Raw genomic sequence first — 25,776 nt, 5'->3', positions numbered from 1 at the left:
CAGGAATGCAATGAATGGACCCTTCGGGTTTTATACTGGCTGTAAAACACAAGGAGGTGAAATCTGTGCAAGAAAGAAATCTGGTTTCACCCCTTACTTTGAACAAGTCCCTATGTTGACTAAGAAGCCTTTTCTTTCTGTCTTTGTCACATTACTGTATAGACTAGACTGGAAAAGGCAGAAGTTGTATTTGGGTTTGTGTCTTCAAACTTATATTTATATTCATATACACTTCAGTAATAAGAAATTATAGACATAAAAAAATAGAAATAAAAAAAGTAATATTTCCAAATGCTTCTTAAATCTTTATGATTAAATATAATACTATTTCTGTAATGTCTTGCAATGTAAAATATATATACAGGGTGATTAGAAAGTTTACGACATCAAAGCACCATGCTTACTTACTTTCTAATCACCCTGTGTGTGTGTGTCTATAAATACATGTAAAAGACAGTTCTGAAGTCATCACTGAGTTGCTGTTTAAATGTTTTTGTACATTTTCTTTTTTTTTTTTTCCCCCCACACTGTTGAAAATTCTCTGCCCTGAAGTCATACAATTCTCCGTTACACAAACTGCATTAACCTTTAGCGTCTTCTACCTTTTTGTGTTGGCATTCGGTATTCTAACATGCATGTTATACATTCAAAGTGTTTATACTAATGTATTGTAACGTAAGACACAGTGTAGTGGAGCTACTGTGTATCGCTTTTTTCTGAATAGATCATTTTCGGAATGTGCCGTATTCACAAGGGTCCTCCTTGCTAGCTCAGAAGTAAGTACACATCCATCTACACCCTTCTGGGATGTTGAGGACATTTGCATGGAGGCTGGGGATTGGATAAGCAACTAGGTGGTGGTGCATGTAGGGATTTCAAACAGAACCTCATAACCTAAAACTACAGAGCTAGCACTGAAATGTCTGACTGTTTACATACCGATACAAAGGAAGGCTTATTTTGTGAAGGAAAGGACGGGGAACTGGGGGGGGGGGCTTAGCTGTAACATGATTTCATATGAAGCAGTAAAGAAAATGATTTGGTCTTAAAATGATCCTAGTAGGCAGGGATCCGCAAATACCCTTTTGGTTTATTTTTTGTTTGCTGTTTTTGTTGGCATGATTCACTTTTACATTTGAGCTTACCTCAGAGCCCCGTGATCGTGACTCAAGCCTGCCCCAGAGGGAGCTCCATATTGGGTCGAGATTGTAGAGTCTCCCTCATGCCCATCCGATCTGTGTCCTCCTTGGGGTTTTTGAGAGTGTCTTCAAACACCCACAGTATCTGCTCAAAGGGGCATTCAGAAATAAGAAACACGGATACATGGAAGGGTTGCATGGAAACGCAGTGCAGAGCAGTGAAGGGTTCATTGCATTAAGGGCTGATCCCTTTTGTGTGGTTAAGTATTCCCAAGAAGACAATGGGCAGGTTGAGTCAAGGCTCGTCTATGAAGGCAGTAAGTGCACAGGCATGCCACACGTCTCCCTGATCAAAGAGACTCGTTGTTGAAAGGAGAAACGACCCAACGCCCGTTAGTCTGTTACGCTGTGATGTTTATTTTTTGTGCCTCCTTTGTTATTTCAGTGCCTATGGGGAAGGGCAGGATATAATCTAAGCAGAGACGTTAACAAAGGTCACAGAAATTGGGTAGATGTGGCATTAAAAGTAAATCTTGTGGTTAAAACACTTGAAAGGGCTGTGTGTTGTAATGTGAAGAGCTGTTTGTATACAGATTAGCCACGACGATGGGCTAACTAAGTAAATAGAAAGCTGCAAGCTGTGACTGCTTTAGCCAAACTGGATGCTCTCTACAGATGTTTGTGTAGATGTTTTTCTCCAGTGCAGAGATGGATGTGGTAGACTGAGATTAGGGTTAGAGTGTGTGTAGTGCTTGTTGAATTGGGTTCATTTGATGCAGTCCCTTTGAACAGCTGCTGCACCACAAGGTGAAAACAGCCCCACATTTGACCACTTACTGCACTTGTCTGAATTTACAAAGTGCAACTGTGCTGAGTTTAATATCATATGATGTCAAAAGCTGAAAGAAAAAAGAAAAGCACTAGTTTATAAAAGCTGAACTGGTGGGTGGTTTTTCTATTCATGATATAAAGGTGACTGTTTTGTCTTCCTGGCAGCCCCTTCTCTGACACAGAGACCCTCTTTAAAACAATGTGTTGGTACCTCAGAGGGGTCTGTCTATCCTGCAGCAGAGATCTTAAATACATCAAGTTGTGACAGTTCCTCAAAGCAGGTGGAAGGGATTGAAAAGTCATTATGAAACAGAGAGTAAATCCCTTTTGTTGAGACCGGAATTCAAAAAGGAGCAGCTGATCGTTAGCAGACCAGACTTAAATTCCTCTGACACAAATCGGGAGACCACAGTTTCAAAACTGAAAATGCACTTTCTTTCTTTTTCTTTCTTTCTTTACTCCCTTGCTCTGTCGCTTTGTCTAATAATTCATTTTCAAATTAAACACTTAGTCATTCACGGAATCCCCCGAAGCAAGGAAAATAATCTGACAACATGACCTGACTGAGCCGAGTTATATAAAATAAGAGCATTCTTCACCATGTTACCCTGCATTATGTGAATTGAATACATCACAACAATGAGTCAGTGTTTAGGAAGTGAATTAAGCAGGATACTGGTCTCTCTGATACAATGATAAGGTATTCTGGATAGATCATTGACTGCAATGGCAGCTCGGTACCTCTGCAGAGTTTATTAATGGTGTTAGGACAATATGAATATGATGAATCCATTTAAAATGTAGATCTGTCTGTTTGCCACCCTCGACATGCACGTTGTTCCACAACACTTATTACATCCCAATAAGGAGAGTGCGACTGCCACACCCAACCCAGCAATCCTTTACGTTTCTTTTGTCTTATTTGAGACAAGATTAGTATCATTGTTACAGACTGAAATTTGCACAACGTAAACAAAAAAACAGAAAAATCCTCAACTAGAATATCTACAAAGTTTTGACTCTTATTTGTTATGTTATTCAGACTGGCTCTGAACCTCTGCACTAACCACCTGACGAGGCTTATTCCTCTTCAAAGCTGGTCAAGTTCCATTGGCAGTAAATATAACAAAGAGATGAGCATACAGTGCAGTAGACAAACTACACATTTACAGTACGGACTTGCATACAAATTCACTGCTGATATTTTGCCGAGATAAGAGAAAATACAGAAACAAGTTTTTTTTTCTTTTCTTTTCTTCTTCCTCTTCCTTTTTTTTCTTTACAAAAAATGTGTTGAGCCCTGCCAGCCCAACCTGGGTGTGACTCTTGAGAAGCCGCCTGCTTAGCGAAATGTATTTTAAAAGAGAAACGCCCACAGTCTTCCGCAGAACTCTCTCCAGATGTCAACAGAATTTAGGTCTGTAATTACCTTTTTTCTTTTTAATAATACAGAGGAGGCTGACTGCAGACATGTTAGGCCAGTAATGCTGCCAGAAGCACCGCCATGCTTGCCAAGCCGGCCCTTTCTGATGTTGTCGTGTTTGTTTTCCGGCTTGTGCTTTCTTTGTGTGTTTTTGGTTTTAAGAAGGCCTAGTCTTGGCGCTGGTCCTTATTTTCCTGGTGTTCGGTCCCCTCGTGTGATACCATTCTATTCTGGTAGCGAATCATTTCTCTGGGTTGGTGCTTGCTAACCATACTGCACTTGTCTGTAGTCTTGCCAATGCTTGAAGGTTCATAGTTAAAGAGTTCAATAGGTGCATACTAATAAGGTTGCGATTCTCTGAAGGTAGCTGTCTTAGACTGGCTTTCTCATAAACCAGGTAAGCAAACCACGTCCAGTCTGCTACCAACAGTACACTCCTCCAACCATTCCTCTTACACAGCTTACACAACTGAATGGACTGCAGTCTGTATTATTTACTTAAAGAATGCATTGTATAAGCCAATAGTTTGCATTGGCAAAGTGGCAATTAGCACATGTGAGGCCTTTATAGGAAGCTGTATAAACACTCTAAGAGAAACAACTAATATGTTTCACATGCAGTGGAGGGTGATTGATAGAACCCAATCCCGCACTGCGGTGCCAGCTGGCGTTTACACACCCGATACTGGGTTTGCATATTCTGAGAGTGTAAATAACACCATTACAATAAACAGCATGTTCTTTGTCAGTGGTTTCTACCTGGAAGTGTTTTTTTTTACATCCAGATGCAATCACTGCCATTTTGCAATCACTCTTAACTCAAAGGTCAAAACGCTGCTTTGTTTGCTCATAAATTGAAGGTGTGACTTGATAAAGATTGTGGATTCACCCATTTCCTTTTTCTCTAGCCAAACATGCATGAAGCGCGGCTGAATGTGGCTTGCTGGTCACCGTGTCGATTCTGGCTTTTTTGTTTTTTTCTCAATGTCACTACGACGTGAGGTTGTGCTTTACCAAGCCTCAAAGTCTCGAGCAGTTACTGTATGTTCTTTTGTGCATTGTTTTGTGAGTATTTCTCTGTGTTAGTTAGTAATCCCCCTTCTTGTATGAGCGCTGGGCTTCTCTGTGCGTCACATGTCTTTCCTTTAGAGGAGCCAGCCAGCAGAGATGCGCTCAGCATCACTCAAAGCTTATCAATATTGCTCTTGCTATAGGCAGCAAAGCCATGGCTGGAGTGCTGCTTGGCAGTCCATGAGTTCTGTCTGCAGCGTCCATCTGGTGGCTTCTTGTGTCCATCTGACTGCATATGCAAGGGAAAGACTGGAGCTTTCCTTTGTCAGCATAGAAGTCTGGTTCAAAAGCCATATTCTTTAATCCATGTGCTTTCTTCAAAATGATCAAATAATACTACTGGGAGGTCAAATGTTTTTGGTGCTACCCAGCCAAAGAAAAACAGTCGTTTTTAAACTTTTTTTTTATTTTTAAAATCTTTTGGTATATTTTTGTTTTCTAAAGTAGCAGTGCCCCTTTTTTTGTCAAAAAATATTTGATTTAGTTAGTTTTTGTCTTTTTCTTTTGTTCTCTCCCAGCTTGTTTGCAAGTGCAGGAGGGACATTTCTGTGTTCTCTGTGTTTTATTTTATTTGTTTCTCTTTTTAAACACACTTTATTTCATTACAATTTATTTTGACTTTAAAGGCATTTGTATTTCGTTTTCCTTCCTTTTACTTTGAAAAATTAAATTAGTTGAAACCTTGTGCAGAGCGGGGGAGGGGCAAGCAATTAAAACAGGCTGTGGGCTTTCGTGCCATTTGAGGAGTGAGAGCGCACAATCTCTTTGTTGTTCTGCCCTTTTTATTTTTAGTTTGAATTTCACTGTTGTTTTTTTTTCTCTCTGCCTTTTATCACATCCTTTGTTTAAAGAGAAAAATAAATAAAGAATCGGTTTTCTTTCTCTAGTGATGTTTGCAGTGCAGGTGGTTTGTCTTGTTTTGTGTGCAGTCCTGCGCTGGTGATGTTTGCAGTGCAGGTGGTTTGTCTTGTTTTGTGTGCAGTCCTGCGCGGGTGATGTTTGCAGTGCAGGTGGTTTGTCTTGTTTTGTGTGCAGTCCTGCGCTGGTGATGTTTGCAGTGCAGGTGGTTTGTCTTGTTTTGTGTGCAGTCCTGCGCGGGTGATGTTTGCAGTGGAGGTGGTTTGTCTTGTTTTGTGTGCAGTCCTGCGCTGGTGATGTTTGCATTGCAGGTGGTTTGTCTTGTTTTGTGTGCAGTCCTGCGCTGGTGATGTTTGCAGTGGAGGTGGTTTGTCTTGTTTTGTGTGCAGTCCTGCGCTGGTGATGTTTGCAGTGCAGGTGGTTTGTCTTGTTTTGTGTGCAGTCCTGCGCGGGTGATGTTTGCAGTGGAGGTGGTTTGTCTTGTTTTGTGTGCAGTCCTGCGCTGGTGATGTTTGCATTGCAGGTGGTTTGTCTTGTTTTGTGTGCAGTCCTGCGCTGGTGATGTTTGCAGTGCAGGTGGTTTTTCTTGTTTTGTGTGCAGTCCTGCGCTGGTGATGTTTGCAGTGCAGGTGGTTTGTCTTGTTTTGTGTGCAGTCCTGCGCGGGTGATGTTTGCAGTGCAGGTGGTTTGTCTTGTTCTGTGTGTAGTCCTGCGCTGGTGATGTTTGCAGTGCAGGTGGTTTGTCTTGTTTTGTGTGCAGTCCTGCGCTGGTGATGTTTGCAGTGCAGGTGGTTTGTCTTGTTTTGTGTGCAGTCCTGCGCTGGTGATGTTTGCAGTGCAGGTGGTTTGTCTTGTTTTGTGTGCAGTCCTGCGCTGGTGATGTTTGCAGTGGAGGTGGTTTGTCTTGTTTTGTGTGCAGTCCTGCGCTGGTGATGTTTGCATTGCAGGTGGTTTGTCTTGTTTTGTGTGCAGTCCTGCGCTGGTGATGTTTGCAGTGCAGGTGGTTTGTCTTGTTTTGTGTGTAGTCCTGTACTGGTGATTTTTACTGTACAAATGGGTTGTCTGACTGATTTGTTTTGTGTTTATTATTAAAAAAAAAAATCTACACAGTCCCCAAAAAGGTGGGCACAGGTGGCTGCAGATAATGCAGCCCCCTTAAGAATATAACAAGGAGGCACTGGGTCACTTGACAACTGGAGTAGTCTCTAATACAGATATTTAAATATGACAAATAATAATAAACAACAGACTTACAGCACACTAGAGTGGCCCTGTATTAGCATTACAAAAATATATCATGCAACAACAACAACAATAATAATACTAACGCGTTCCTTTCCACTTCTTTTCTTAGTGCCAGGAAACCTGGGCTGCTTCAAGGACAGTGGGGACCCTCCTGCACTGACAGGCAGCAGCGAGACTTCAAACAAACTCACCATTCAGAACTGCATCAGTTTCTGCAGAAGCAAAAGATACAAGGTAACTAGAAAAAAACAATGCAACTGTTAACCTTCACAGACCTCCCACTGTAACAGCTTTAAGTGTTCATGAATTTGCAGGCTTTTATATGGTAAAAAACAAGCATATGGTATCCAGACGTTCACTGTAACCTAGTGGTTAAGCTGAGAGGAATGAACTGCACAATACTCGCTATGTGGGTAGACTTCAGTCACTAGTCAGTTTAAAAATGTCCCTGAACCTCAACAGACAGCTAGAAGAATGCAAGTGTCTGGCTGTTCTAAACAAATAATATTTATATTTTTATAAATATTATAATATAGCTTATTTTATAGAACAATAACTTACTGTGTTAGCTTTCACTGTGTGTTTCCACCTGATGGTGGTGATGTGAATGTGACTTGCTGCAGCTTGCAGGGATGGAGTCCGGCTATGCCTGTTTCTGTGGGAACAATCCAGACTACCAGCGACAAGGGGAGGCTGCCAGCACGGAATGCAATCACGTGTGCTTCGGGGATCATACCCAGCCCTGCGGAGGAGATGGGAGAGTCATCATCTTCGACAGTGAGTCTCGAACACCGACACCCCTCGACTCCTCATTCACTGCCGTGGGTCATAAAACATTAGAGCCGTGCTCGAATATACATTCCCACATACGTGCTGACACACATTTTACAAACCTAACGAGCTGTACTTTAATAATAAAAAAAAATGTTCAGGCATTGTTGCCTTGTTAGTTGATCTGTTGTAAAAAAAAACCATAAAAACGTGACATCGGTTGCCCTTCTCAAGTGTGAAATGTTCACTGGTAGTCAGTGTTTTAAAAACGGTCGTATTTGTCTTGGTCTGCTTGTTTCTCAGCACTAGTAGGAGCTTGTGGAGGAAACTATACCAGCCAGACAGGAGTGATTTACTCCCCGGATTTCCCGGATAACTACGGGAGCAGTCGGGTGTGCTACTGGACCATCCAGGTTCCGGGTTCATCGCTGATCCTCTTCAACTTCACGTTCTTTGATGTCAGGGACCCCTCGGACATGGTGGAGCTGCTGGATGGGTACACCAATCAGGTGGAGGCTCGGTTCGACGGCAGCAATCCCCCCCAGCGCGCCGTCAACGTTTCATCCGACTTCGTCATCTTGTACTTTTACTCTGATCGGATCAACCATGCCCAGGGATTTGCAATGTTATACCAAGGTAAGCCTTGTTTGATTGAATAGCAATCTCTGGGATCTGCAAGATGTCGTTACTGTTTAGATATTTGTGTACTAAGGTTATGAGCCACTTTAGTATAGATCAATCCAATAGTCTATAGGAAAATTGCACTCTTGAGTTCAGGCAGTTTGTCAAAATTTCTAATATGTTGTTGTTATGATGGTGTTAAATACTGTACAACAACAAGACCACTAGGTTTCAATCCTAAAATTCTAGGTGATGCAAAACCTTTGTCCAGAGCTGTACTACAGTACCTCCCCGCGGTCGAAACAACAGTGAATAAAAACTCTGTAATGTATACAAGAATTAGTATGGATTAGCAGGGTATTGTTAATTATGAATGTGGGACTGTTTACGTCATTGAGGATCATTCTTGTCAATGTAAAGGATAATGGTAAGCCCATTCACTGAAGCATAAAGAAATGAACCCACTTAAAGATTTATCAGGCTTTTAGGGAATAATATGATTTGGATAGAAATCAGTAATTTATAATCTCATTAGACATTTTGGTTTCTAAATTGTCTAGGTTCTTTCTAGTTAAAGTGCTGTGGATAGAATTCCTAGTACAAATAAATGTTTGAAAAGTATAAATACCAACTTTAAAGACCTGGCATATGCCCGCCAGCAGTGATCACCGATAAAAACAAGTCAGTGTATCTGTGTCATTAAGCTAAATATTTAACATGCTTTTACTTCTTTCATGGGAATGCCAGAACTTGCACTTCAATTACTCTAATTGCACCCCTCGAATTAGGATTTTGAGAACGCACATGTTTGTGTGTTACAGGGCAGTGCATACAGATGGTGGAGAACCATGGGAATGCAATCAACCATTGTATCAAATTATTTTCAGATTCGTTTCAACTCTGTGAAGTAAAGACTCATTCTCAAAAAAGGTTTGCTTGAGCATACTTCTTATGAACTCAAAAAAGAATTGTGGACTACAATGAACCGATCGATGAAAGCACTGGTAGGATGTATCCTTGCATGTGGGTGGCAGTCGGATCTGAGGAGTTGTTGTCCACACCAGTGATAGCTGATGTTTTAAGTTGTCCTTGTGTAGGTTTGAGATTCAGTTGGTTCAGTCTTCTAAATCATCACTCTTCAGCTGAATTCATAGCTTCCCTTTCACAAATGTCCTTGGGTTATGGTTGAAAATAGGGTTTCTTATTCAACATTTTAGTTTAAGGATCTGTACAAATCAAGAGTTGATAAGGGGTAGTCAATGAAAGTGATGGACAGTTGTCCTCTCTGTTGACCATACTGTCAAGACAGAGCCCAGTTTGTATTGTATTTCAAACCTTGTCTTGTGTTGACAGCTATGAAGGCTCAGGCACCGAACGTGATCGAGGAGAAGATCAATCACACTGAACCCGAGTCGGAAGTGATAACCGAGGGCTCCAATCTGAGTTTGAATTCTGGAAGATCCTCACAGATCTTTTATGTCATTACTTCCAGCCCCAGCAAACAGGATCACCCCATGCCAGGTTAGTTGCTGCTCCTGCAAGCTGTGCTAACAGGGGGTTTGTATTACAGACACTACGTTTTATACAGGGTTAAACATAACGGTTCCTGGCCACGCTGGGCAGCAAAAACTCCATACTTGCTGGGTATTTGCTGCAATCCTTAAAGGGAAGCATGAAGTAAGTCAGATAAGACAGGTGCAAGATTCAGCATCTCTTTGTTATGACATTGTTTGCTGATATATTACGTTCTGATAGATGTATTATGGGTTATATATATATATATATATATATATATATATTTTTTTTTTATTGTTGCTGCAGTGTGGACTATCTATGCCTTGGCTACACTTCTAATCCTGACTGTCATAGCGATGGTTGCAAAGATGCTTCTACATGTAACTGTTAAGTAAGTATTGACACTGCCAGATACGTTTCCAAGTGGATAGCTATGGCAACTAAACACACATTTCTACGAGTGAGGAGTCTTTAGGTTTTTTTAAGTGCAGGGTTTTCAGTTGCTTGGCTGAAAAATGGTGTACAGAATATTACATACAGACTTTTGTTTTATTATAAAGAAGTAAAGTATCCCCATATGAGAGAAGGCAAGAAATTGTGTTTCTGTTTCAACCCAACGGTAATGAGAATTTTTTAGGCAGCCGGTCCCTCATAAAATCTATCCATTAGCTGTGCCATCTGGTCTGCATGTTCATATTTAATTGATTCAATTCATCGTTTATAATGTACAAATCTGTGTTAAACTGTTCCTTGCCACTATTATTTAACCATTGGGCTTCTGTGTTTCAGATCACCACCAATCACCAGCTCTGAAGACTGCAACCAAAATACATCATCCGAACCCTGGATCATCTTTTACAGGCCCTCCACCATCTCCTTCTTCAAGAAAAAGCTAAAGAACCACCATGGAGATCTCAGTCCCCTCGTCGGCAACTAAGCGCTGGAGAAACCTGGAGAAATGCTCTCCACGAGGAAAGAGACAGCACAGGCCCACCATGTTAAGACTTTTGAGAGAATCAAGGACAGATCTACCAGACTGGTAGCCATCAGCATCAACCGTACACCCAATCAACTGAATGACTGAACAATCTTTGGTCCAAAAAACATGTGGGAATCGGTTCTCAACAGTGTTTTCTGGAACACAGGCAGTTGTTACAGTGGTGGCATCACTGCTAGACTTCATGCTTCCTTTATTACAGTTGCCTTTGAACTTCTGTGCCTTAAACTCATGAGGGACATGCATGGTTTCCCAGGGTCAAACGGAGCACTTACCCAATACACCAGAGGCCGATGGGTTTGAACAGAGCAGTTAAGAGAGAAATCTTCCCATAGCAACAGAACTTCTCACAGTGTATCGTACAGCCGATCGCACACAGCACTCCAGGAAACAAGAAAACAGAAAGAGCTGGGATCCATTAAAACAGCATACTTAACAACAGCAAGTCGGGATCAGAGGACAACACAAAGGTCATTGCCATTGTTGTTACCCAAAAATCCAAATGTTTGGTTTGTTCTTATTTGTTATAGGGCCAGTAGTTTAGCAGCAGCAAATGCCTATTATCTCAGCTGGGCACAGACTGTAGTGCCAAATGGATACAATTAGAGAATTCTCAACAAATAACAAGCTTTTCCCCTCTCTGGAACTACAGACAATGTACGTGACCATGGTGTGTGTGTGTGTGTGGGGGGGGGGGGGGGGTCTTTATTTAAGTGACTGACGTTTAGAACAACCTTAGATCTTATCTAGACACATTCCATTCTTTCTTTGTAACTGCTGGGAAGTGTAAGCATTTTGCTTAAACTCCTTCAAGTGCCTTGAGGATAATAATAAAACAGACAGTACCAGAGAGGAAACAGCTTCAACTATAATACACGGTGGGGTTTTAGGGAGCTTCCCTTTAATTTGTGTCTCAAAAGCCAAGGACTGCAAAACTTGGTCATCACGTCAGTCAAAAATCAAATGCAGTTGATCTGCAAAATCCATTTCAATTAAGAAAAAGACTCTAGTGGATGTAAGAAAAATACAATTACGTAGTGCATCTATAGCATGATTCGCACGGGACTCAAAACGAGGTGTCCTCAGAGTTGGTCAAAGGCAAAGTACATCTCGTAACCTCCAAGACGTGGACTAGTATTCTTCAAGGAAAGTCTGTAAATTCAAAATGAAATGCGATGCTGTGGCCAGAGAGGGCGCTTTTGTGCATGATTTGTAAATAACTTCTGCAAGATGGAGGAAGAACAAATCGTACCACAGAGTGACTTTTTATTTCACTGTACCTTCTTTTCCAAAGGTCATCAGCGCCGTGATGATGTCAAATAACCACGTCATCCGTTGACTGATATGCATTTCCATGTATACCTTCAAATGCTTCATTATTGTAAAGGCTGGTATTGCTTTGAGGCGAATACCCCAGAAATGCTGATATCAATTCTAACATGCCACCGACGCTGTCGATTGGCACGGGACTACAACGACAGGACCTCTGAGAAAATGATCGGGGATAAAAAGAAACGGACGATTGGCACGGGACTACATTTCACTGAGGTCTGAATTCCGAGGCACCTTCTTTATAAACTCATTTTTAGTTACATGTGGGTCAGGCTTGTGTAATACCTCTTACATCCACTAGAGTGTCACAGGGGGTTAAAGGTCACACTCCAGGCGTTCTTGGAGGTTAGACTTGATTACGAGAGGTATGTTGAGACTACAGGGGATGTGATGACTGAAAATTATACAAACAGTGAATCTAAACAAGGCGAACACTGTAGTTAAAACCACTCTGATAGTTTATTCACACACAGTAACACGTTTCTCTTTTCCAGCACTTATACTGTGTCTGCACTGTGACATCACAAGGACTGCATTTTAAACACAGTCCAATAGTCTGCAGTTTTATTTTGCAATACAAAATTGTTGATATATATATATTTTTTTGTAAATAGCTGGAGAAAGTCAACAAGGTGCTGAATTGCATTGACAAACAAAACAGGACAGTATAATATGTCATTGTTCCCAAGGGTAATATTACTGCCCTGGAAAGGGTAAAACAACAAGGAAAGTCCAACAGGATCTCATTTAGGATGAACGATTTCTTATTCCTGGTAGAAACCATGTAGATCTCACTGATACCATCAATAATGAGATCCAGCCACAAGCTATGAAAAGAGGAGAATTTCAGACTCAGATCACCTCTGTAAAAGCTCACAAACCCATGCTAAGCTTTAAAGGCTGATAAAACCTGAAGTAATCAAGACCTGTTTTCAAGCAAAGAAACACTAATGGGTCCTATTTTCAAGAAACTGTACATTTTCAGAAAGAAACTATAATAATTTGAAAGGTATAAAGCAAGCAAGAACAGTAAGTGAACTGCTCCTCCTCGTGGTGTCGTGCTAGTTTTATAGTCACACTGTCTGGTGCACTGCTAGTTCATTGCAGTCACTGGTGTGAAGGTAAACGCCACAGTATTTCCCGGGAGAAATACCCAACATGACGAGACAGGAATGCACATACTTTGGAAAATGCTTCTTGGGTTTTGTATAACCAGCTTTTGAGAGTCACATCAAACAGCTTGTAGAGCGGGTGCAACAGAGGGCATTACTAGTTCAATGAACCCTCAAACGGAGGGTAAGAAGACGTGCATGTGACCCTGTGCTCACCATGCATGTGAGTTTCCAACAGCTATTGCAGCAATAAAAGAAAGATTTACTACAGAAGGATTCTCAACAGGACACACTTTCAAGGATATTCAGATTTTTTAAATATGCAACCGCTTCCATGAGCATGTAGTGCCGGATTAGTCTGCTGACTTCTTGAAACCATTTGTATGTGCTGTAAATACAAAGAGCAGAGCATTCCCCAAATCCTGGGGCTTAATCACTTTAGATAGAGAACACTTTCTGACTAGCTTCATCATCTGTAGAGGACTTCTATAAACACCATAGGTATTGTCTTTTCAGTTTGATGTAGCCAGTTATCGTGTTCATTCATATCTCTTTGGACATTAAATTGAGCATCATTCCAAGTCAGTAACAGCACGTTCCTCCATAAATGAACGTTTTAAAAACAAAAAGGCTCAGTGACCAGAGTGAAAACATTCTCCCCACAGCATGGTGACTTTGGAAACCTTGCCCCCATTGTGGTACTTATATTGATACTGTACATATAAAACATGAATATAGCAATACAAATGCACTTACTAGTCACTTCTATCTATTAGCACTGTCCAGAAGTCCAGCACAGTGCTTGCATGTCAAATTAGACCCTGTCTTTTGAAGAGTGTGTTTTTAAAATACTGGTTTGGTACAATGAAACATAAGAGGGAGCAGATTGTTATTTTTAAATAGCGTGATTTCAAACTTCTTTTTGCTTACTGCACGGATCCATACACTGCTGTCCTTGTGACCTCACTACACCTGTCCATTCTGTCTGTGATGTCATACTGTCTTCTTCAGTGAGTCGAGCAATGTTGCTGTACAGCAAACGTATCACTGTGTGGAGGCATGTGGTTGCATTTTAACTGTTTGTCAGCTAGTTCTTCATGTGGACTGTTATGTATGCATAGAAAGCAGTGCGGTCCTGATTAGGTCACGGAGTTTAGCTTGCACACTGACTACAATCCAAGCCCTCCTCAGTTCAGATAGGATTACACTTCAACATGAGGCCCCCTGTGCTTTTGATCCTGGTTAAACAGCAGTCATGCTCTTTCATACCGATTGCAGGTGTGATTAGATGTACAGATTTTGCGAGGAACAAATGTAGAAATTTGAGTTCATAAAGCTTGTATTATCATTATTATTATTATTATTTTTGACCGAATTGTATATATAGAATTAGTGAGAATTTTAATTTATACAGTAAATTATTCAGTTATTTTGGATGTGAATGGGACATTATATACGAGTTAAGTTAAAATGTAGATTTATTTAATGTGACTGTAAAATAAATATGCATGTTTTATAAGGATTGCATTTTTCTATGTGTTTTGCCTATTTTATTAAAACCCTCCTGGTTCATCTTGTGTATGGATCCCTGTCTGCCTCTTACTGGCATGTGAATCTCATTAACACATTTCTGAGTTTGAACACCTTGCTCCAGCTGCCCCCCTGTAGAAACAGATGCAACTCCTCTGAGTGGTTATTTTTGTATTATTTTCAATCCGATTACTTTTCTAGTAATGGGAGATGGGTGAATAATATCCCCTGCAGGGCCCTGTTAATCCAGAGATCCTCGCTGTGCCACACCTCAGCACCTCAGCACCTGCTGGGGGGGTGGAGGGCTAAGTGCTGGTGTCCCACCTCTTTACCTGTCTCTACCTGTGCAGATACTCAGGTGGGAATGGGAATACATGCCGGGGGGGGGGGGGGGGGGGGGGGGGGGGGGGGGGGGGGGGGGGGGGGGGGGGATCTGAATCTGGCTTCCCCTTTAAGCTCTCATTCAACACCAAAAAAAATGAAATAAATAACACCGAAGATCATTAAAATGCAATCTATATTTGAGTCAAGAAAGCACACAATCACCTTATCCTGATGGTTAAATTGAGCAGGTAGCCTCACCTGCTTCTCTATATCAACCAGCTCTAGATTACATGGGTTTAAATTGGTTTTCAGTAAGCCTGGCTACCTTTGATAAGATGAAAGAGACGTGGACTCCTGAAACCTGACTTTGATGTTATAGCCTGAAAAAAAAAAAAAAAAAAAAGACCCTCAGAACCGGAATCCTATCTGCCATTCTATACTGTAGAATCTGCTGCATCTTATCAAGCACCCCTTCAATTCTGAACAAATCAGACCCTCAGAGGAATGAGCACAAGCCCTGCTCTCTAATTCCCACACTATGTCCAAAGGTGATATTGCCTGCAATAGAGGTGAAAGCAGCCAGGCACCAAGCTTGTAACCCGAGCCCTTCGGCCTGCAATCATGAATACCTGGAACTCTGAGAACTGTGGGACATTTGCTTCCCCAACCAAGGGCAGCAGGTACAATATCTCTCCCCAGGGACAGCAATGATCAATCATCCTTCTGTCCTCCACAGAGAAACCCAAGATTCTCAAAGCTCTGAGCACAGCTCTCCGTGCCGGAATAAAACGCAACATGATTAACTCCACAATACACCTGGTTTCTGGTGTCAACAGGGGAGTTTGAGGGCAGCCAATCACATCACAGTGGGGAACAAAGCTTGCCAGATCATGCGGAGGCGATGAGGACTTCAGCTCACACTGTCAGACCTCTTTTCTGTGCTTGGAAATGAAACCTAATTGGAGCTCTGTAGTATCACCTAAGCATTGCGCTTCAAGGACAGTGTACCTGACAAAGGCTCTGCAGTTGCAACAATATAGCTAATTCCATGAGCTTTGTGGATTGAAGTCCAAAGCAGGAAGTTGGTTCTAGGAATTCAAGGGTTCCCTAATGTTTCAAAGTATTCTAAAGCCACAGGATAGTGTCCTATTGTTCTTTGAATTTTGTTGTAGAAAGTGTACCTCTGAGGAGAAGGCTTTCACACAATATTGACAGGATGTACTCGATATACACCCTAGTGGAGAAACGGGTTCTATGCAGGAATGCACTGAAAATGCTGTTTATAATAATGCTTGGTTTGTTTTTTCTAATAACTTTATGGACGTGGCTGGAGTTATACAAGGTAAACATCTGCCACCTTGCCAAACAGAGTGTTGTGGGAAAGCAAGAAATTGCATACGCTGTGCCCAAATGAAAGAGCAGACAGCTTGCTTAGCCTCAAGTGCATTTTGCTTCATCAAGAGCACAACTCTGTATGTTAAAGTACTGTCTTGCCTCTTGGGTTTGCTGTTTAGAAGAGCAGCACTCACGTTTTTATGGGAATATAAAACTGTGAATGAGCAACACCTAGTGGACAGTAACAGAACATCTTCTGCACTGAAATGTGTCAAGTTCTGGAAGCAAATAGCCAGGAAGGAATCGGAACAAATACATGCAACCAGAACAACACAAACGCTCAACACAACTGATTTTCTCTGCTTAAGAGATACAAACAAAAGCAAGAAATTGATAAATTAACACCAGAGTTGTGGTTCAGGCCCTGGCTTGTGTGTTAAAACTACTATCCAGCCTCAATCTGCCCCTACACATGGTACAAAGAATTAATTCAAGTACTGGTTGGCATTTTACAAGGGAGTTAAGCAGCTTGGTCTCATTTTCAAACATATTGTTTCATGTACCTTATAGACGTATAAGTTTTGCTTTGAATCCAGTTCAAGTCACAAACGAAACAAAGCCCCCCCAGCAGGGAGGAGAGTGGGAGGTCAACGTGTTGCTGCCTGAGGGAAGAGGCAAACAATTATTTTAAAAAGAGAATTGCAAGTGGTGGAAACGTACAGTTTGCCACCTTCCTCTTATCTCAGGCAGCAACACCCCCACCTTGTTTTTTATATTGTGTCAAGCTGTGGAATCTGAAGCTGCGCAGCAGAAATGATTCCACTTCTAGCAGGTTGACTTTGTGCAAAGCTTCTATTCTGATGTAAACTTTCACCCCCCCTAGCACTGTACTGTCTCCACTAATTCATTATTACTGATGAACCAACAGGAGCGCCTATCCTTCAACAGGCAAAGCTAGCGCTGCTGCCAGCAAGCACTCAGGCGCTGGGGAGCAAAGCAGCACAAGAGCCTCAATGTCTTGGCTTTGCAGGAGTTGCACGAATGTTAACAATATCCGTTTGATTACCTTAAATACAATGCCAGCTCAGTGGAGGCATAGCATTTCAAGGTAAGTATTCTGTCAGCAATTACTCATGACAGAGGGATCATTTATTTTCTTTGTGGTAACAATGTCCAAATATAATTAACCACCAAGACAAACAAGTAAATCTTACAAATGACTTCTTAATGAGCAACAAATCATGCACAAAACACCAAAAAAAAGTCCTCATGCAAAGTGTGAGCACAAAGGAGATGTTGACAGGGGGTATTTTATAAAAGTCAAACAGTATTGGCTTAAAATACACACAGAAAAGCACAATTCAAACATGAATGAGCAGAACTTAATAACAAAATAAAGGGTGAGTGCAGTTGATTGTGGAGGGACATTTGTAACCCACACTGTTAAAACTGTCTGTTAATGTGTAGGTGCCACACCTTGCCATCAAGCACACATTGAATATAGTGGGTAACAGTGCTATAACAATAACACCACTCCCACAAATACATTGTCCAGCTCAAAGCCAGGCACACATTTACCTCTTAGCATTACCTATTAGCATCATCAGGGACAGCTGTTAGCCTGAATGTAGAGGCGAACCAGAAACCAACTTGTGCACTACAAGCCGATCGGGTCTTTGTCAGAGCTGGCTGGTTTGGATCTAGTCCTTCTCATGACAGGAGCATCGCAAGTTAGAACACATTGAAATCAAATCAAGACGAGCCATCATATTCCTCCCCTAGCTGTACGGCCAGGCGCGGGTTCAAAGGCATCTGTCACGACATGCAAAGCACCCAGAGAGTAAGCTTTAGTTTAAACATCGCCATTGCTGTCCATAGACTGAAGTGCAGTACAGCACACACCCACGTTAGAGGTCAGGGGTGCCAACAGTTTGGCTTTCAACCAAAAAAAAAAAAAAAAAATCATATTAATCCAATCACCTTGCAGTAATGACATGACAGCGTGAATTACTGTCACAATGCTTTAACTTTATTTATTTAAAGTCTCATTTCATTGAATAATATCCATGGGAATGTTCACTGTCTAATAAAAGTCTAGACTCGGGCAGGTTCCATCAAGTCAGGCATGCTCTGTATTTGTGATCATTTGTTTTTGGTTATTATTTTATAACATGAACAAATGCAAGGAATGTGGGTAATGCTTCAATTGACAGATACAAATGTGCAAACACTGACACCTTGTGGATCACATGTAGTGGTACAATATTAACAAAAGCATTCCTTAAAACAGAGCTTATTGCTTTAGTTGTTAATCCTTTTACAGGGCAATGTGCAATATATATATATATATATATATATATATATATATATATATATATATATCTCAAACAGATCAAACGCGACCACTGTAGATCTCTGCTGGTGACTAAAAGCATTCTGGTTTAATGATCCCGGATTCAAACAGCATGAGATCGGAATCTGAGCCCAAAAGGGCTTGGATATGTGAAAACACAACCGGAGAGCAAGAAAAAACCAAGCTGTTTTCTTTCTAGTTTTAAAAGAATGTTTTTTCAGTGATAAACTGGGCAAACTTTTGCTTCAAAATGTAATCTGCACTCTAGTACAAGGAAAGATAAAAGGAAAGAGCCCACACTTGGTTTTACTTGAATAAAACTGTATTTTTACAGACCTTTGTACACTTTGTTACAAAACTGTATAGTACTAAAATTTAAAAATCAGTTTTTTGGTCAGAGAATATTTAATCTTTGTGTGCAATTATTATGTATTTACAAAGTCTCATGATAGTGATTTCTCATTAAAAAAAAAAAAAATGATTTCAATAACGCTCATACACTCTCAACATAAGACATGGCTTAAAGATAAAATGATTTCAATAACGCTCATACACTCTCAACATAAGACATGGCTTAAAGATAAATATATTAGTAAATAATAAATATTCCGAGAACATATTTCCAGAAATGAAATGTGCTGTTATACATATACACAAATATACACACATTGATTTTCTAGCCTTTCATAAAACACAAAAAATGGTAATGAAGGAGAAAATAAAATAACTTTTTTGTACACCATTTTTTTTATACAATCCTTTAAGTGCTACAAATAAAAAAAAGAAAAGAAATAAAAATGAAATGGTGCCTCAAGAACCCAACAGAACTGTATATTATCTAGCAGGAAGGATAAGCAACAGGTGAGATCAGGTTTAGCCAGGGAGAAAACGATATACTAGTGAATTCCAGGTCACTTAAATAGGGGGATTTCACTGCTTATCTCTTTGCAGCTTGGATACATTTCATAGAAACAGTATACAAGTCTGCAGAACAAACAAGAAAGGCATAAGCAGACAACAGTATTAACACTGACAAGCATTTCAGAGAGACACTGTTTTCTAAATCCACTTTTGGGGATCAAGCCAGTGCTCGTTCTCTTTCTTGCTCAAGCCAGTGTTCGTTCTCCTCTTTCTTGATCAAGCCAGCGTTTGTTCTCCTCTTTCTTGATCAAGCCAGCGTTCGTTCTCTTTCTAGCTCAAGCCAGCGTTCGTTTTCCTCTTTCTTGATCAAGCCAGTGTTCGTTCTCCTCTTTCTTGATCAAGCCAGTGTTCGTTCTCCTCTTTCTTGATCAAGCCAGCGTTCGTTCTCTTTCTTGCTCAAGCCAGCGTTTGTTCTCCTCTTTCTTGATCAAGCCAGCGTTCGTTCTCCTCTTTCTTGCTCAAGCCAGCGTTCGTTCTCTTTCTTGATCAAGCCAGCGTTCGTTCTCCTCTTTCTTGATCAAGCCAGCGTTCATTCTCCTCTTTCTTGATCAAGCCAGCGTTCGTTCTCCTCTTTCTTGATCAAGCCAGCGTTCGTTCTCCTCTTTCTTGATCAAGCCAGCATTCGTTCTCCTCTTTCTTGATCAAGTCAGCGTTCGTTCTCATCTTTCTTGCTCAAGCCAGCGTTCGTTCTCCTCTTTCTTGATCAAGCCAGCGTTCGTTCTCATCTTTCTTGCTCAAGCCAGCGTTCGTTCTCATCTTTCTTGATCAAGCCAGCGTTTGTTCTCTTTCTTGATCAAGCCAGCGTTTGTTCTCATCTTTCTTACCGTTTACATCATTTCTTTAACTGTGTCCCTTTTTCCAACACACACAGATCCAAAGTTGCGTTCCTATTTATTACAACAGCACAAAACATACATAAAGAAGGAGGGAGATTGGGGGCAGCAGGCTCCATTGGTTTAGAAAATATCAGAAAGATGTTATTCTGCAATCACACTTACAAAAAATATATATATATAGTCTATTATTATTATTATTATTATTATTATTATTATTATTATTGACCATCCCCAATCAGACCAGTGAAAGCACCTAGCTCAGAGAGCTTGTTCAGTTCACATGGAGAGGACCCTAACAGAACTAGACTATTCCACATCTCTGTGTGTACAATATGAATTGCTGGTTAGCTACTAAGGCCACTGTAGCCCTGAGTGTACATGGGAAGGCCCAGACTCTCTGAAGAAAGCCTGAAGCCTGAAGTTTGAAGTCCTGGCCTGGTCCTTTTTTCATCTCGCAGTTCAGTTTCCCTCTGAAACGAGGAGAGCACATCGGTACGACTTGGTCTCCTAGAAGCCACGGAAGACAGAAACGAGGACAGATGGGAGCACAGTTTCGGGACAGAAAACAGAAACGAGGACAGATGGGAGCCCAGTTTTGGGACGGAGGACAGATGGGAGCACAGTTTCGGGACGGAGGACAGAAACGAGGACAGATGGGAGCACAGTTTCGGGCTGAAGGGAGATTTTGGAAATTCTCCATATTACCACTTTTTTTTGTTTTTTTTCAAAGCTAAAAAACAAAACAAAAAACAAAAACAAAAATATAAACCCTAAGAGCTGGAGTCTTATTAAAAAATTGAAAGCATCTTGTATGAGTGAACTTGCACTTTCACAGGGTGGGAGCTGCTGGGCACTCTTCCTCCAATGGGTGTGATGTTAATGACCCTGAAAGCAAAGGAAAAGGGAGGTCAATAGAAGAAAGCACCTCCCAGACCAGTCCTTCTCAAACCTTTCCTGTGCGGTCTCCCTTTTCAGTTACTTTGATAGGCTGCGACGCCCTGCAGAATGCACAGGAGTGGATTATTCCTTGGACTGGGATCCAGCAACACAGAACACAGAACTTTACAGTGATAAATGATCTTTGTCTGTAGCTAAACACACTCAGTTTCCGTAGTATGGGTATAATTGCTTTAAAGCTGCATTTTAGTCACTAGAACTTGAAACACTAAATCAAACATTCAAAAATGTGTTCAGTCTGGTACAAAAAAAAGTGGTAGGAAACTCCATGGACTCTTAGGCACCACCTTGTGGCAGTATCTAAGAACTGCAGTTTCTCTAAAAAAGTTTTTAGCAAAGCATGTGTGCCGCCTTGTGGTCAAACAATGTTAAAGCAATCAATCCAAGGAAAGTTAAAAAGCAGTTACCCAGCACCCACCCCCTCAAATGAGACCATGATTAATTAGGAAGGACCAGACAATCCGTCAACTGCTGCACAATATATATCTGGTATCTGTCAAAGCATATCTGTTAAAGCATCACTTGTCAGACTAGCAGCATGTATAGTATAGGAGCAAAGGATCAATGCAGCAGCAAACTCCCAACCTAATGGCTAAATGGTTACTGTGGGTGCGCTGGAGTGAACTGACCTTGGACCTGTGGAATAGAATAACACATTGACTGCTTAATGAAAGTTTTGTTTCAAGTGCACTGGTTGTCCCTGCTATTTCCCCTACAGAATGGCAATAGCTAAGTGCATTCATTGTGTTAAAGGTGATTGACTATCATGTGGATGGGAGTTAGCTTGCTGAAAAGCTGAAACATGTTTATAAGTGTGACCTCCATAAAGGTCAGGAGACCCTCGTGGTTACTGTAATCTGCGCAGCTCCCCCGAGTCTGAGTCCCCATGAGGCTCAGCTCTCACCTGCAGCATTCCCCTGTGCTTCATGGAAACTGTGACGGTTGTTGTGAAAAAGAGCCCTCTCCTCTTCCTCAAGGGGGCACATCCGGCTGCCGAATGTCTCAGAGGGGAAGTAAAGTTCTCTGGGATCGCCTCGGGCCCCTGTCCTGCCCTCTCCTGCCTGAGCAGGTCCCTGACCCAGTTCACAGTCCGTGTCCTCTGGGATGATGGGTATGCGCTGGCTCTGTGAGGAGGCGGGCTCCACGTCAGTCCGTGGGTACTGGACACTCATGGCAAAGTCCTCTGTGTAACAGCCCCCATTGTTCCGGTGAACGCTTGTCTCCTCATAGAAACAGCAAGGCAGCCCTTCAGAACTCCCCGGCTCTGCCCGACACAAGTGGTCCATGTTAACGCTGTACAAGTTCTGAGGGGCGGAACCTAAATGGGTCCTGGGCTCCACCCCCCGGCTGCAACGAGCCCCGTCTACAAACAAGGCCCTGCCCACCTCCATCCCTTTGCTCTCTGAGGCGGCCGCAGCAGCAGCAGTGGGTGGGATCTCGAAACAGCAGCTACAGGTTGGCCCCTGCTGCCCTTCTTCAGCCCCTTTCTTCCAGCCTTGGAGCTCTGGCTCAACGCCCTCAAGGGCACTGTTTGAGGTAGTGGTATTGGTTTCCCTGGGTTCCAGAGAAGAGAGGCTGCTATAGTTGGGCTCCAGGCTACAGCCGGACAGCTGGTCCCCTGAGAAAAATGTAGCCCGGGGTGGGGGCCGGAGGCAGTCATGGCTGGAAGAGGCAGAAGGATCGTCCTGTGGAGCGGGTGGGCAGCCAGTCCCAGCCTCACTAGCCGCCCCCCGGCAGGGGCTCCTGCTCCGGTACACGTAGGGGTCGTAATCGCTGCTCAGTGAGCTGCGGAAGGTGGAGCAGCTCCCATAGACCCCCTGGTTGCTCACCTCGGTGCAGTCCAGCATGGAGTCGCTGGAGGAGCAGTGGCACTGCCCCGAGCTGCTGCTGCTGCTGTCACTGCCAGGGCAGTCCGCCAGGTAGCCACTGCACACCGAGCGGTGCCCGTGGTAGCAGCTGAAGCTGGAGGTGCTGCCTCTCTCCCCGAGGTGGGAAGATGTGGCGGGGGCCATGTGGACCACCGTGGGGAACAGCATGCCCTGCTGGAAAGCCTGGGCGGGGCCCTTGTGTGGTCCGGTTCCTGGTTGACCCTCAGTCTGCGGGTAGCTCAGGCCCTGGAAGAAGTAGTGCTGGTACATGGTCTCGTACTGCGAGAAGCAGGCAGGCCGAGAGAAGTTGCGCCTCTTGAAGGTGTGGGGCTGGGGGTAGGCGGGCCGGTGCTCCCCGCTGCAGTGGTGGGGGTTCATAGAGCGGTCCAGATGGATGGGTGGGTAGCTCTGGACGAAGCCGGAGGACTGTGCCGGGTACAGGTTCTGCTCCCTGTGCTGGTCCACTGTCAGGACAGTGATGGGGTTTCCGTGGGGATCCATGCTGGTCCGGGTTGGGTAGGCGATCGGGCCGGTCCTGTGCACTCGCCCGGGGTAGTGGACCGGAAGAACAACCCTCTGCTGCCGGCTGTGGGGAGGATTGCCAGGCTCCACACAGATGGGTCCAGGGTTTCCCTTTTTCTGTTCTGTGAACAGAGATAAAGATTTAATAACACCACTGCAACACACCAGCATTTTATTAATACGGCTCAATTCAATAAAATAGAAGAATGCGTACGTCGAATCTTGGGATAGTTGATTTATCGAACATTGAAGTTGGTTTAAATTTAGCTAATTAAATCACCTAAACAACACGATTCCCAGAAAACAAGCAAACTAAGCCAATGTGTGCAGCTCTTCAGTAAATGCTGCGTGTGTAACTAAGTGGACTCACCAATGATATTGTGTCTGCAGTGCGGGCAGGTGTGATGCTGCACCAGCCATGGATCCACACACTTCTTATGAAACCTGTGAGCGCAGGGGATGACTCGGAGCTCCTGTCAAACACAACAGCAACGAGATGAGAAACATGGCAGTCCTATCTTTCCTCTATCCCATCCCGGGAACCCTCCGCAGCACTCCTGTCTCATTTCTTAGCATACTTCTGGCTTAGCATGGTTACCACAGGCTCTCAAGCCATCTGCCGTTTCCTAAATTAGCGAATTTCCTGGGAATGACACAAGATCTTTTACACTTGTGTGCCAAGTGCTCCTCTACGGATTGCTTCTGGAGCAGAGTGGATCAATTCCAGTCAGAAAAAATAACTATGTGAACTTGGTACTTGATAGCCGAGCCCTCGTATTGCACACAGGACACTTCCCAAAATGCTATTGCTGAATGGCATTCTAAACATGTAGCAGTGTGAGCGCAGGGCTTGTCTTGTAAAAGTCCGAGAATCAAGCAGCATTCTAAACATGTAGCAAATGATCTAGCAGTGTGAGCGCAGGGCTTGTCTTGTAAAAGTCAGAGAATCAAACTCCTCAGAACAGAGGTTTTCGTTCCTTGGGTCTGATTCGATGTACTGAGGAAAAGGGGTTTAAGAAATAAAGAATGTTTTTTTATTTTTTATTTGGCTTTCTTATCAAAGTGTTGAATCAAACGAAAAAAAAACACCCCAGCATTCTTTCTGTTTAATTGAAATGTTCTTAAACACTTTGTTTCTTTTTATTACTCACTCAGATGGCTTCAGTTCATTTGAAAGTGGCATTAGGATCCAAGTCATCCATAATAATACAGAAAGAGAAAGCTCAAAGATGTGCTTTTCTAGTGCTGGCATTCTGGTTCACAGACCAGTCAAACTGCCGCTGTAGACACTGCCCTGGTAGAGACAGTGTTTGGCTCGAGGTTCAAGGGACAAGCCCGCAAGCTCACCACAGCCACTTTCTCTCCCTTTCATCCTGGTGCTTGCTTTTTGTTTTAAATGTCACTCCACAATACAAATAAAAGAAAGTACTTAAAATGTTTCTGTGGCTCAGAATGAATTAAAAGCTAGTGTTTCCAAATTTGACTTTTAAGTTCAAAAGCCCACACAGACGTTCTGAAGCACGCCGTTTCATCCACACCCGTTCTATTTTCATATTTCCTTTGTTCAATCATATTTATATCTCGTGTATTCATTACTTCTAAAGCTGCAGGCTAGTGATCACAGCACGAGGCCAAAGAACAAATTCAACAAACTCTGGAGCTCAGGTCTTTCTCTTGGGAAATGCGCTTTGAGATGTAACCATCACAGAATGGTCTGTGCTGCGATGCAACCATATAACAACTAATAGAGGTTTATCCATGAGCCATGCCACTTCAGATATGGTGTAATAACAGGATTTTACAAGAGGCACTGGATAGTAATCTATGTGAAAGCTTTTAAGATGAATATTGCTAGTGCAAATAAGTAAGGTAAGAACGTGGCTCCTTGGTTAGCAGTCCCTTGAGGTGTTTGTGTCCATCTCTTTATTATTTACAGGAATCCGATCAGTCAGAGTCTCTCCTGACTTCTAGAAGTTTAAACCCAGATTTCCTCACGCAAGCTTCAACATTGTGCTCTTTTTCTTTGTGCTTCACAAGATCCAAAGACTGAATGTGAATTAACAAAAACAAGTGAATTTAATCCCTCGAATGCTGCTAGAATCGTTTCATTGTGAATGTGTGGTGGTGGGGGGGGGGGGATTTCCTTTATATCTACTTGGATTTAGTCAGGTTTCCATGGAAACTGGTTTAGAGTCTGGATAACGAAAGAAACAAG

The 25,776-nt window shown here is 42.5% G+C and overlaps 2 protein-coding genes across 3 annotated transcripts in view; one reads left to right on the top strand and one right to left on the bottom strand.

Moving 5' to 3' along the window:
* Nucleotides 1-14,487, top strand: part of LOC117426208 (kremen protein 1-like) — a 37,750-nt gene extending 23,263 nt beyond the window's left edge. For both annotated transcript variants that reach the window (XM_059032718.1, XM_059032719.1), the window contains 6 exons: nucleotides 6,677-6,801; nucleotides 7,191-7,344; nucleotides 7,642-7,974; nucleotides 9,313-9,480; nucleotides 9,781-9,865; nucleotides 10,264-14,487. In XM_059032718.1, the coding sequence (XP_058888701.1) occupies nucleotides 6,677-6,801; nucleotides 7,191-7,344; nucleotides 7,642-7,974; nucleotides 9,313-9,480; nucleotides 9,781-9,865; nucleotides 10,264-10,411 (1,013 nt within the window). In that variant the 3' untranslated portion in view covers nucleotides 10,412-14,487. The remainder of the gene's footprint in view (nucleotides 1-6,676; nucleotides 6,802-7,190; nucleotides 7,345-7,641; nucleotides 7,975-9,312; nucleotides 9,481-9,780; nucleotides 9,866-10,263) is intronic.
* Nucleotides 14,488-18,761: 4,274 nt separating this feature from the next.
* The window catches only part of LOC117426168 (E3 ubiquitin-protein ligase znrf3-like), a 70,503-nt gene continuing 63,488 nt past the window's right edge, over nucleotides 18,762-25,776 (bottom strand). Inside the window, exons 7-9 of the mRNA XM_034924950.2 lie at nucleotides 23,932-24,034; nucleotides 22,076-23,683; nucleotides 18,762-21,099 (exon numbers count right to left, since the gene is read on the bottom strand). Of these exons, the coding sequence (XP_034780841.1) occupies nucleotides 21,044-21,099; nucleotides 22,076-23,683; nucleotides 23,932-24,034 (1,767 nt within the window). The 3' untranslated portion in view covers nucleotides 18,762-21,043. The remainder of the gene's footprint in view (nucleotides 21,100-22,075; nucleotides 23,684-23,931; nucleotides 24,035-25,776) is intronic.

The sequence above is a fragment of the Acipenser ruthenus genome, chromosome 11 (assembly GCF_902713425.1).
Source record: "Acipenser ruthenus chromosome 11, fAciRut3.2 maternal haplotype, whole genome shotgun sequence".
NCBI lineage: Eukaryota > Metazoa > Chordata > Actinopteri > Acipenseriformes > Acipenseridae > Acipenser > Acipenser ruthenus.
The sequence above is the reverse complement of the archived record's forward strand: the minus strand, read 5'-3'. Positions and strand labels throughout refer to the sequence as shown.